The sequence below is a fragment of the Tachysurus vachellii genome, chromosome 13, assembly GCF_030014155.1.
Source record: "Tachysurus vachellii isolate PV-2020 chromosome 13, HZAU_Pvac_v1, whole genome shotgun sequence".
NCBI classification, from domain to species: domain Eukaryota; kingdom Metazoa; phylum Chordata; class Actinopteri; order Siluriformes; family Bagridae; genus Tachysurus; species Tachysurus vachellii.
In genome coordinates, this window is record NC_083472.1 from 820,001 (window position 1) to 833,669 (window position 13,669).

At 40.1% G+C, this 13,669-nt stretch overlaps 1 protein-coding gene across 1 annotated transcript in view; it reads right to left on the reverse strand.

Annotated features, from left to right (window-relative positions):
* sv2bb (synaptic vesicle glycoprotein 2Bb) overlaps positions 1 to 12,702 on the reverse strand; it is a 21,168-nt gene extending 8,466 nt beyond the window's left edge. The window contains exons 1-2 of the mRNA XM_060885102.1: positions 12,572 to 12,702; positions 895 to 1,432 (exon numbers count right to left, since the gene is read on the reverse strand). Coding sequence (XP_060741085.1) covers positions 895 to 1,288 — 394 coding nt within the window. The 5' untranslated portion in view covers positions 1,289 to 1,432; positions 12,572 to 12,702. The remainder of the gene's footprint in view (positions 1 to 894; positions 1,433 to 12,571) is intronic.
* Between the last annotated feature and the right edge of the window lie 967 nt (positions 12,703 to 13,669).

Consider the following 13,669-nt stretch of genomic DNA (forward strand, 5'->3'; position numbering starts at 1 on the left):
CATGTTACTGAAAATTTCATTATAGAGAGATTGTGAAGAGAGTAAAAACTGTCCAGAACATTTACTGTAAAACTGTCGTTTACGTTACTTCCCACGATTGAGTGGAATTAATCAGACAGAAATATCAGGAACATCAACATCTCTTTTAGAATGAATCAAATAAACAGAAAACACGTAAATTACTGAGCAACAACTCTGTAGACTAAAAGCTAAAACACGTGACTGTGACTGTGGTGAAATGAAAGAATAATAAAATCATTAAAATAAGAGTAATGAGTGAAAATATCTTAAAGGAAACTGAATTAATGATTCATATTTGGAGATTATAATCAATTCTAAGGGGGTCACGGTGTCTTAGTGGTTAGCACGTTCTCCTCACACCTCCAGGGTTGGGGGTTCGATTCCCGCCTCCACCTTGTGTGTGTGGAGTTTGCATGTTCTCCCCGTGCCTCGGGGGTTTCCTCCGGGTACTCCGGTTTCCTCCCCCGGTCCAAAGACATGCATGGTAGGTTGATTGGCATCTCTGGAAAATTGTCCGTAGTGTGTGATTGTGTGAGTGAATGAGAGTGTGTGTGTGTGTGTGCCCTGCGATGGGTTGGCACTCCGTCCAGGGTGTATCCTGCCTTGATGCCCGATGACGCCTGAGATAGGCACAGGCTCCCCGTGACCCGAGGTAGTTCGGATAAGTGGTAGAAAATGAGTGAGTGAATGAATGAACAAATTCTTTTGTACTTGTAATTTATTGGTAATTCTGATTTGAAGTTCTATGTCACATATTTACAATGTAGCCCCGCCCACTTCAACCCTCTAACCAAAAAAAAAAAAAAAAAAAGGATCATAAGAGTGATCCTTTAAGTTAAAAGACTTTCTGTTAACTGTAAAAGCGACACTTACCCAGCATGCCTTTCTCTGCATTAGACATGCACATGTCCTTCTCTGCACTGGGAAGCGCCAACGCCACGACGAAACACTCGACGCTGTCGGCCATCAGCGCCAAGCCCAGCACCACGAACAGACTCCACTGGAAGCGTCCGTGTCCGCAGTCCTGGATGATCTCCTCATACTGCTCCGCCAGACTGTCGTCTTCATCCGGATCTGCACGGAGTTTGACCTTTGACCTAGGTGCTTTGACCTCATCCGGGTGCGGGATGCCCTGATACTCACCCTCGTACATCTGGTCGTCCTCATCATGACCCTCAGTGACATCGCTCGCTGCGTCTTCGTCCTCTTGATATTCGGCCTGGTAACCGTCGCCATGGTGATAGCTGTTTTGATAAGGGTCGGCCATTTTTTACAAAATATTTACAGCGAAGCAAAGAGCGATCCTGGATTTCCGATGGACAGGAAGTGTGAAAGATGCGAAAAGTTCACTAACTCCACGTTTCATCACTTCACACGGTCCACATCACAACTACAGGAGGACGTGTTAAACCTGTTAGAGGAAAAAAATCATCACTTCAGTTTCAGGATTTAGATTTTTGTTTTGAATGAAGATCAGTGGAGGTGATTTCTCTTTGCTATCTTTAATGAACCCTGAGGAATGTTCTGAATAAGGTGATGAACCACAGTCAACACCATGAAGATGATTATTTTCCTCCTACAGCAGATTTATTAATCTGTTTGTTCTCAATGGAGTGTGAGCTATACATGCCTTTGTAAATAAGCTGTTACTATGGAAACCATAGTGTATCAGAGTGAGTACATTAATATAAACCTGACACATGTTGTTAGAGAGAATTAATCACCACCTGAACACCAATCAGAGAGCAGAACTCAGTGCTGTGGTGTAAGATGAGATATTTGTCTTGTGATTAAACTCAGATTATTTTTGAGTGAACAGTAATTTAAATGGAGCAAAAAAACGTTACCAGATTTTGGAAACTGAAACCCTCGTGTTGCTTAATTTAATTAAATTCTTGTCTATAACCTGGCGGGGGAAGGGACGTGTGTGTGAGTGTGTGTGTGTGTGAGTGTTTCTGTGTGTGAGCATATGTGTGTGTGTATGTGTGAGCGTGGGTATGTGTGTACGAGTGTGTATGTGTGTATGTGTGTGTGTGTGGGTGTACAGTATGTGTGTGTATGTGTGTATGTGTGTGTTTGTGTGTATGTGTGTGTATGTGTGTGCAAGTGTGTATGTGTGTATGTGTGTGCGAGTGTGTATGCGTGTGTGTGTGTATATGTGTGTGTATGTGATTATGTGTGTTTGTATGTGTGTGTGTGTGTGTGTGCGTGCGTGTGTGTGTCACATTCAGCTTCAGCAAAATATTGATTAGTGATCAGTGAAGGTGTTTAGAACAGGAAAGGTGGTGTAAGTAACAGTTAAGTAACAGTATTGATAATGATCCTTAGTCAATTCTCCATCTTCTATTTTTTTCCATAAAGGTTCTAACCAAAGCTCCATTCAGTACATCAGGGACTCTCTTCCTTCCCTCTTCAGAGCTGCTTAATGTCAGTTAAGTTGCAGTAAACGATCACGTCTTTGGCCTTTAAAGCCCCTCAGGAACTTTGTCTGGTTTGTGCTTCACATGCAGAATGTAAAATTCTGCACAAAACAGATAATCATTTTAATTATTCCACTTATCTCCTGTATTTAGAGAACTCGCAGCATGAGGAGATAAACAAAAATAATGTCATTTAAAGCATAAAAACAATTATTTTGTTTTAAGTATGTGTTCATTTACAGAAGAATAAATTCCAAGATTGCTCATCAAAGAATTTGGTACAAAAATGTGATCGTTCATCTTCAAGAGCATCAGTGAGATCAGACTGTGATGATGGGATGTTGAGAAGACTCCAGTTCTTCATCACAAAGGTGTTCAGTGGTGTTGAGTCAGAGTCAGTGCTCCGTGCAGGACATTGGAGTTCTTCACTCCAACCTTCACCTCCACACCATGTCTTCATGGAGCTCAGGAGCTTTGTGCACAGGGACATGTGTATGTGTGTGTGAGTGTGTGTGCATGTGTGTGCGTGTGTGTGTATATGTGTGTGACAGTTTGTACTTGTGTGTGTATGTGTGTGGTTGTGAGTGTGTGTGTATGTGTGTATGTGTGTGTGCGCATGTGTGTATGTGTGTGAGTTTGTGAGTGAGTGTGTGAGTTTGTAGGTGTGTGTGTATGTGTGTGTATGTGTGGGTGTGTATGTGTATGTGTGTGAGTCTGTGTATGTGTGTGAGTGTGTGTGTGTAAGTGTATATGTGTGTGAGTGTGTGTGTGTGCATGTGTGTATATATGTGTGTGCGTGTGTATATACGTATGTGTGTGTGTGTATATGTGTGTGAGTTTGTGAGTGTGTATGTGTATGTGTGTGTTTGTGTATGTGTGTGTAAGTGTCTGTGTGTGTATATGAGTGAGTGTGTGTGTGCATGTGTGTAAGTGTGTGTATGTGTGTATGTGAGTGTGTAAATGTGTGTCTGTGTGTATGTGTGTGTCTCTGTGTATGTGTATGTGTGAAGTTTTCTACCAGCTTGAGCTCTACACAAATAGACATTTGTACAGGAGATGTCAAGTCGTTTGGTTTGAAGAACAATGCAAATCCCACACCATGTTGGCTGTGTGTACGTGTATGTGTGTGTATGTGTGTATGTGTGTGTATATACGTGTATGTAAGTGTGTGTGGGTGAGTTGGTGGGAAGGTAAGGCTGCATTGCGTCTGCCAAAAGCTTGTGGGACTTCCAGAAAGAGAAACTTTAGAGGAGGGGGGAGAGGAGGACACATACACACCACACACACACACACACACACACACACACACACATGCTCTCTGAAGTGTATTGTCAGTGTGGTGTTGAATCTAGCACAGGATTACACCGGGTCACGTCACTAACGTCACTAACGTCACTAACGTCATGTTTGTGTAGCTCCTGGACTAGTGTCTGTTATAAGTGTTGTTAGTGTTTGTGTTTGTTGTGCAGTCCCATAAATCCCTCAGTAATTAATTATTCATCTTTAATCATATTTATTATATTTTATTACTCAATATCATCTTAAATATCAGAGAAGAGTTTATATGATATTATTTCTGATATATGTTATTTATATAAAACATGTACAAATATTCTAGAAATATATTTTGCGGTAAATTGGTTACACATTATGGATTACAATAGTTTTTATTCTAAAATGAATGAATGTTTATAAAATCTGAAGTTAATTGAATGGAAAAATGAAAAATATTCAGAACATCATAAAGACAAACTAGGTACTTAATGAGGCTAACTTCATTAGCTAGCTAACATATAAAAATGTTTAATAGTGACGTAATAAAATTAAAGTGAGACGAGAAACGAGACTTTATCTGCATCATTGATACTGACTGCAGATGTATTGATAAAGACTCGAATCACACAGAAACACAGTGATTACAGTGATCATGGACGAGCTGTAAACCCTCATGAGTGTGTGCTTCATGTGGAAATCGCTCGTTTATCGTGTTCTCTGCTTCTTTCCTACGTGACTCCGGATTATTCTGAACTCTTCCTCGTGCTCTGAGCTCAGTTTTATTTAGCTTCCGTCTCACAGCATTGCTCATGTATCTGGGCTTCGTGCACTCGCTCCCTCCACGACGTCTCAAACACACTGCAGCTTTCCCAACACAGATCTGGGTCACGTTCGCTGCAGCTCTTTATTTATTTAAAGAAAGATCTTTAGTCTCCATGAGTACACAGTTTGGTGATTTACACTGTGCTTAATCCTCATCAGGACATTTATATAATAGATATCATGCTAATAACTTTCTTTATGTAGAAACTTCTGAATATTTAAATGTTGAGTAATGCTACACTAACGCTAATCTGTCACTACGGCAACTAACATTAGCAAGTGATTGATGTGATAATTTTAGAACTTTATACAAATGATTTCCTCTTTAAGTCTGAAACATTTTGTTGGTTTTATTGATGATACATAAAATCAGTAAATATGAGTTGTTTTCATTCTCTTCTGCTTTAAAATGTGTTTCCTTTTTATTATTATCAACATCGTATACAAAAAAATGATATAAAATGAATCGTTTGGTTTTAAGAGTTGACTCCCGAACAGCAGGAAAAGATTCAGTTCAGACGTTTGTGTGTGTGTGTGTGTGTGTGTGTGTGTGTATGTGTGTGTGTGTGTTATCGCTATGATTATTATTTACAGGGTTATTGGAGAAGTGCTCTATAATCCTGGTGTAATATTATTTTGTGTGTAAAGACGGTCGTTACTCAACGTCTACTCTCAGCTTCACAGTGTGTACTGTGTACTGAAAAAGGAAAGAACAAAAGAATGAGAGAAAATGATGAAAGGCGAGGAGAGAGAGAGAGAGAGAGAGAGAGAGAGAGACTATAATGTAGGAGGGAAATCAGAGATGTGATGTTTTTTAGGCCAGCTGTAATTTAATCCTGCTTAATACTGTGGAAATTTCATTCTGTCCACTGTCTGCTGAAAGCTTTAGATTAAACGCTCTGTTTTTTCTGTGTGTGTGTGCATGCATGTGTGTGTATGTCTATGTGTGTGTGTTTGTTTATGTATATGTGTATCTGTGTGTGCGTGTGTGTATTTGTGTGTATGTTTGCATGTCTGTGTGTTTGTCTGTGTGTGTTTGTGTGATTGTGTGTATTTGTGTCTTTGTGTGTGTCTGTGTGTGTTTGTGTGTTTTTGTGTGTGTCTGTGTGTGTTTGTGTGTGTCTGTGGGTGCATGTCTGTGTGTTTATGTGTGCATGTGTGTATGTGTGTGTTTATGTGTATGTGTGTGTGCGTGTGTGTTTATGTGTGTGTGCGTGTGTGTGTTTATGTGTATGTGTATGTGTGTGTGTGTGTGTGCGTGTGTGTTTATGTGTGTGTGCGTGTGTGTGTCTGTGTGTGTGTGTTTATGTGTATGTGTGTGTGTGTGTGTGTGTGTGTGTGTGTGTTTATGTGTATATGTGTGTGTATATATGTGTGTGTGTGTGTGTGTGATGCAGTGTAATCTGCTGAGGATCTATGTGTGTGTGTGTGTGTGTGTTTATGTGTATATGTGTGTGTATACAGTATGTGTGTGTGTGTGTGTGTGCGTGTGTGTGTGTGTGTGATGCAATGTAATCTGCCATGTCCTGTTTCTCTTTGTTGGTTCTGTGCTTTTTGTGACTTTATACAATACAAATAATTTCTTATTCATGCTTTTCTAATGATTTGTTCTCAGTGTTAGTTTTAGTTTGATAAGTGAATTACTACAGCAGTATAAATCAGTTAGAACTGAACCAATGAAGTCAATAAATTATTAGTGTTTAATCCATAACACAGTGTGATCATGACATTAATGTTACCACCTGTGTGATTGTGTGGACTGTATTGTGTTCTCTGTACATGTCTGTGTGCAGGTTTGATTCCAGGCCAGAGTTTCCGGCCTGCTCCAGCCTGCCCCGAACCTGCCCTGATCCTGCCCCCACCATGATGACCTCATCACTGATCAGCTATATAAAGAGGAAGCAGAAGAAGAAGGTGAAGGGTGTTAGAAGTGGTGTGTTTATTTTAGTGTTGTCGATATAGTGATTGTTGTGTTGTCGATATAGTGATTGTTGTGTTGTCGAGATAGTGATTGTTGTGTTGTCGTGATTTTGGGTTCTGAGCTTGGTGTCCCTTGGACTTGATGCTGTGTTTCACTCTGTGTATATAGGGCAGTACTGTATGCGTGTTGCTGCCCTTTTCTCTTTAGGACTGGGCTCCTTTTTCCCCCACTGTATTTTTCTTTTCTTTCCTTTCAGATAAGAATAGTTACTTAACTATTAGACTCTTTTTGTTTATTATTTTGGCTTGAGTCCTCCCTGAAGAGATGCCATTGTGCAGATGATTGTATATATATGTCGCTGTCAGGCAGAATCCTCGTATCTCCAAAACCGTTATTTTTCAGGACATTAAAAAAACGCCGTACCTTATCTGCAGTACACAGGGTTTAGTCCGCGTTACAGTGGATTGTCTTGCACTAAATTCCTGTCCTCAGACGAGCACCAGAACTAGCGGGGGTCAAGATTTTTTTTTCTTTGAGCCCAGTGTTTTGAAGACATTTACCTCAGAAGACGTGTTGATTCGTTGCGACTCTTCTTGAGGAGAAATATGACGTGAAGCTCTCCCACGGAGTGAGGAAGAGGTGGACAGTTGAAGTGTCCAATGGAGTTATGAGATTTGCGCTCAAGCTATTTTCAAGACTTTAGATTGGTTAATAACTTGTAAAAATAACAGACCCACGTGGGGACTGACCAATAGCATCGATATGTGGAAAAATATGAAACTGACCAAATTTGGACATACGAGGTTTCCGCCCGACAGCGACGATATATTACTTTCTTTCTGAAAATATACCAACATCTTTTTCTAAAAACTCTCTTTTGTGTATTTTTTAGGTCTTTGAAACAATTTATAAAGGAACCAAGTCACTGAATCCTGAGCTATAACTCTGTGTAGCTCAACCCTGGGTTGTGACATTAAATACATGTTAAGTCAAGGATCAGAATCTGGCTCACTGAACTGAACACACACACACACACTCACATCCACACACACCCACACACACCCACCCACACACCCACACACACCCACACACACACACCCACACACACCCACCCACACACCCACACACACCCACCCACACACACCCACCCACACACACCCACCCACACACACCCAACCACACACACCCACCCACACACACCCACACACACCCACCCACACACACCCACACACACCCACCCACACCCACCCACACACACCCACACACACCCACCCACACACACACACAGATGTTTACGATATAAAACAGATGCAATAAGAGTCTTCATTACTACATCAGGTGTAAATAAGAGTCTTCATGACTACATCAGGTGTAGATAAGAGTCTTTATGACTACGTCAGGTGTAAATAAGTCTTCATGACTACGTCAGGTGTAAATAAGAGTCTTTATGACTACGTCAGGTGTAAATAAGAGTCTTCATGACTACGTCAAGTGTAAATAAGAGTCTTTATGACTACATCAGGTGTAAATAAGAGTCTTTATGACTACATCAGGTGTAAATAAGAGTCTTTATGACTACATCAGGTGTAAATAAGAGTCTTTATGACTACATCAGGTGTAAATAAGAGTCTTTATGACTACATCAGGTGTAAATAAGAGTCTTTATGACTACTTCAGGTAATATTCTGTTCTCTGTGCTGCTGAATCATGTGTGTGTATTTGTTGTGTTAAATTAAAGCAGTGATTAATGTGATGGTTACAGCTCACTCTGTTCATGCGCTGGTCTCTGCAGGTGTCGTTTGTCTATGATTTATTTATTGATTTAATAATCATGAGTCAATGTGAACTCTATGATCACCTGAATCATTTCTAACAGATCGAAAGCTCTGCCTCCATAATGTTTCTGAGACTGGAACAAATCGGCTGTGTAAAGTAATAGTGCTGGGACTGTGAATGGTATTGTAGATGGTCTGAAATTACTAGGCAACACACACACACACACACACACACACATACACACACACACACACACACACCCATACACACACACACTGAGCAAATGGGATGGATAAATAAAAAAATTGTGAGGTCCATTAACCAGAATGGAGACTGTGACTTGGCCAGACCACGCTTGTGCACACTGACTTAGTCGCACACACGTACACACACTCACTCTCTCACTCAGTCACACACAAACACAGACGCACACACACTCACACACACATACACACACCCTTGTGCAATTTGCTAGCTGTAACTTATTGCTATTGATTCTGGCTGTACCCATTGCACAGCAAACTGCAGTCAGGATGAACAGACTCGGGATCAGCAGGATCTGTTTCTTCCTTCAGAACTTTCCAGAAGGCCACGAAACATAATCAGAATAGAAATGCGTAATGTGAAGGCATTAATGTGTAGAGGAGATATGTTGATGATGGAATTTGTGACTAGTATGTTAGTATAGTTTGGGGTTTGGGGAAAGCAGGGAGAGGACTTGACATTCAGGAACAGGAAAAGTGATGTAATAGAAGAAGAATGTTGTGGAAAAATAAGTAAAGTTTTTATATCTAAGAAGGAATTGTGCTCTTGCTCTGATAGAATAAAACAAAGGAATAGAAATTGTCTTGTTGTGATGGAAATATTCTGGAAAAGGAATCCTGAAGTCCTGATAGTGGGAAGAATTTTAAGACGTAACATCAATCTGAACGATTTTAATAGACATGATGGAGTAAAGATAATAGGAACAGGAACGCCGTGAAGAGTTTTGAAAGAGATTTGTTCTAGTAAAGAATGTAAAATACTGGAATATGAGCTGGAATGTTAGGACTGGTGCAACTGGGATGTTTCCACGGGTGCTGATGGAATAGGAAACTGGGATATTAAACAGAAGTGTAGGAATGTGAATCAGGATTGTGGTGCTGAGATATTACCATGTTGTAACTGTGTTGGAATAGAAGAAAGAATTTCCAAATTAAGATTAAGAGGAAGTGGGATTTTCTGCTCTGATAAACAGAATACACTGCAGGGATGATCCACATACTTCCAGAATTTACAGGAGTGTTCCTGAATTATTCCTGACTTATTTTTAAATAACTTTTGAATTATTACTGAATTTCTCTGAATTATTTGCACAACTTAACGGTTGCACTGATCATTAACTCCTTGTGGTTGACTAATTTAACAGTGAAGATGTTTCTGTCAGCTGAAGTCTCAGTTTCTAATTGAAAAATTTATTTTAATTGAAAGTTCTGACATTTCTCTTCTCTTCTCTTCTCTTCTCTTCTCTTCTCTTCTCTTCTCTTCTCTTCTCTTCTCTTCTCTTCTCTTCTCTTCTCCCTCCACACCTTCCTCTAAACAGATTGTTATAGACCTGCTGTTTAATGGTGAAGTCACCGAGCTGCTCAGTGGGCAGTAACTCAATGAATATAGCTTTGTTAAATCACCTGAGACTGAACACCAGACTCGGACTGTACCACTGTGTACAGATTCAGACTGTACCACTTCGTACAGACTCGGACTGTAGCACTGCATACAGACTCGAACTGTACCACTGTGTACAGACTCGGACTGTACCACTTCGTACAGACTCGGACTGTAGCACTGTGTACAGACTCGGACTGTACCACTGTGTACAGACTCAGACTGTACCACTGTGTACAGACTCGGACTGTACCACTTCGTACAGACTCGGACTGTACCACTGCATACAGACTCAGACTGTACCACTGCATACAGACTCGAACTGTACCACTGCATACAGACTCAGACTGTAGCACTGCATACAGACTCAGACTGTAGCACTGCATACAGACTCGAACTGTACCACTGCATACAGACTCGAACTGTACCACTGCATACAGACTCAGACTGTACCACTGCGTACAGGCTCGGACTGTACCACTGCATACAGACTCAGACTGTACCACTGTGTACAGATTCAGACTGTAGCACTGCATACAGACACAGACTGTACCACTAATGTTCACTTTCTAAGTCATAAGAAGGCTGTAAGTGTTTAATGTTTCTGAGCATTTATAAAGCTATACACGTTCAGTGTGTGTAACTCGAGGTGTAACACAATTACACAATATATATATTTGGTTTTAAACACAAAATAGTTCTGGCTTAAACTGGAATCATTGTTCATGTTGATGTTAACATTGTAAATGTGGCCTTTGTCTAATATCTGAGCAACATGAAAGTAAAAACTTCCTGATGACTTTTGTATTGAACCCCATGTGATTCCAGTGTGTACACACCACCATGAACAACAACAACAACAACAACAACAACAACAACAACAACAACCCCAAACAGCTCTCTTCATATTAACATCTGTATTTATATCTGTTTAGAACACAACTTATTTGTCCAGTTTATCCAATAAACCATATAAAAAATAAATTCTGATTCTTTCTCTTAGAAATGGCAGAACATCCAACGTCAAACAGGATCATTGTGTTTGACCAATCAGTGATCTGCACTGTTTATAGCTCCGCCCACGACGGAAATCCACGACCTTGGATTTCTCTTTAAAACTCGTTTACAGTAAACATGGATCACTTTGTACCTCAGAGAGAAAATGTAGGTCCTGATGAAGTTCCTTTTGTTCTGACTCGGCTTATTTTCAGAACATTTCCCACATTCAGCAGTTTATAATGAAGAGTCACCTCAGCTGGAGGTTTGTACAACCTCACACTCTTAAATAACAAAATAAAAGTCTCTCAGGTGGAGCAAGGAAGATTATAAACATCAGTGACATGAACAAAGCATTTTACACAACTGTGTTCTGCTCTCTGATTGGTGTTCAGGTGGTGATTAATTCTCTCTAACAGCAGCTCTGACTGTAGATCAGATTTATATTAGTGTACTCACTCTGATACACTATGGTTTGAATAGTAACAGGAGGTGTGTGTGTGTGTGTGTGTGTGTGTGTGTAGTAAAGGAGTCTCCAGTATGAGATGTGTGTGTATGATGTGCTGAAGGATTCTCCTGTGTGTGTGATGTGCATGATGTGCTGAAGGAGTCTCCAATGCGTGTGTGTGTGTGTGTGTGTGTGTGTGTGTGTTGTGCTGAAGGAGTCTCCAATGTGTGTGTACGTGTGTGTATGTCTGTGTGTGTCTGAGGTGTGTGTGTACATGTGTGTGTCTGAGGTGTGTGTGTACATGTGTGTGTGTGGTGCTGAAGGAGTCTCCAATGTGTGTGTATGTGTGTGTGTGTGTGTGTGTGTGTGTGTGTGTGTGTGTGTGGTGCTGAAGGAGTCTCCAATGTGTGTGTATGTGTGTGTGTGTGTGTGTGTGTGTGTGTGTGTGTGTGTGTGTGTGTGTGTGGTGCTGAAGGAGTCTCCAATGTGTGTATGTCTTTGTGTTTCTCAGTAACATGACAAGCTGAGATTTTTCTCTTATTAACTTAAAGAGAGAGAATAAAGAGAGAGAATAAAGAGAGAGAATAAACAGAGAGAATAAACAGAGAGAATAAAGAGAGACAATAAACAGAGAGAATAAAGAGAGAGAATAAACAGAGAGAATAAAGAGAGAGAATAAAGAGAGAGTGCTGAGGGGACGAGTGTTTATAACAGACACAACAGACAACAGGAAATCAGGTGAATTAATGTTAAATGTAAATATAAATGTATAAATGATGTATAATTCTTTATGTGCATGAGGAATAAACCACGCTGAGAGACGTGCTGTTCAAGGAAAATAACAACAACATCATTAACTGAATCAAAATAAGAATTTGATTCAGAGTCACAACCTGAATGAATCAAATAGAAAATCTAATTATGATGTAAACACACACGGCTCAGTGGAAAGTGTGTGTGTTGTATAACAAAACCTATTGCAGAGTAACCAGAGCAACCTCATTGATTATTGCTAAAAATATTTAAGTAGAAATTGCAGCTTCATCATTTTATAAATGGATAAAATTCATCATATAAAAACGTGCAATTTCCCATAAGCACTTGAGCACGACGCTGTTCGTTAATATTTGATCAACTTTGCATTATCATGAGTGATTCCTGCCCTAGAGCAGCACCCGAGCTCACTCCCTAACCATCACACACACACACACACACACACACACACACAAATAAACAACTTTATCTTACCGTACATTACGCTCACTTAGCACCAAAATCTCTAATATTTCCTAAAATAGCTCCAGAGAGAGATGAAAATATCACACATCACACACACGGTGCAGGACTCGTCTCATCCGAAGTGAACAGGAGGATTTATACACAACATCTCTCTCTCTCAGTGGTAATGTGTATCCCTCCATCCACACTCAGCTCTCCCCCACCCCTGACAAACCCTGAGAGAGGGAGTGGCTCTGTGTGTGTGGTGAAAGAGAGAGAGAGAGGGGGGGGGTGATAGAGGGATGACAGATGGGCGATGCGGGTAGGGGGCAGTTGGAGAAAACTGTGTGTGCTAACAATGCTGACTTTATTTATACACGGCCAGAATATTCTATCTATCTGTCTATCTATCTATCTATCTATCTATCTATCTATCTATCTATCTATCTATCTATCTATCTATCTATCTATCTATCTATCTATCTATATGTTACTGTAGGCATTATTTAGTCTGTGTGTGTGTGTGTGTGTGTGTGTGTGTGTGTGTGTGTGTGTGTGTGTGTATGTTTGTGCCTAATTGTAAAAGGCTAATTGTTTTCTCATTAACTGTAACAGAAAACTGCATTTATTAACATGAACATTCCTGTGATAACAGACGTTATTACAGGTGGATTTGAATATAAACATAAGCCTGATTGATTGTGTGTGTGTGTGTGTGTGTGTGTGTGTGTGTGTGTGTGAGAGAGAGAGAGAGAGAGAGAGAGAGAGAGACTGTACTGAACCCTGGAACTGAACGGGATGAGGATGAGATGAGATGAGACCATTATTATATACAGATTATTTTAAAGTGTGTGTTAATCCACACTCGCTAATCCCAAACACACACACACACACACAACACACACTTTTAGTGTTTTGTGTTTAGAATTCATTCGTTCATTTATTTTGTGGTTTTCAAAATGTTTTTCACTGGCCGTTGCCTTGTATAGTGTTTTGTGGTTGTGGATTAATGGAAATGGACAATATTATTAATGACTGTTATTAATGATTATTAATTTCGTATTATGAGTGTTGTATTGTCCTTGAATTTCGTTGTGTGTTTGTGTGTATTGTAGTTACATCCAACTC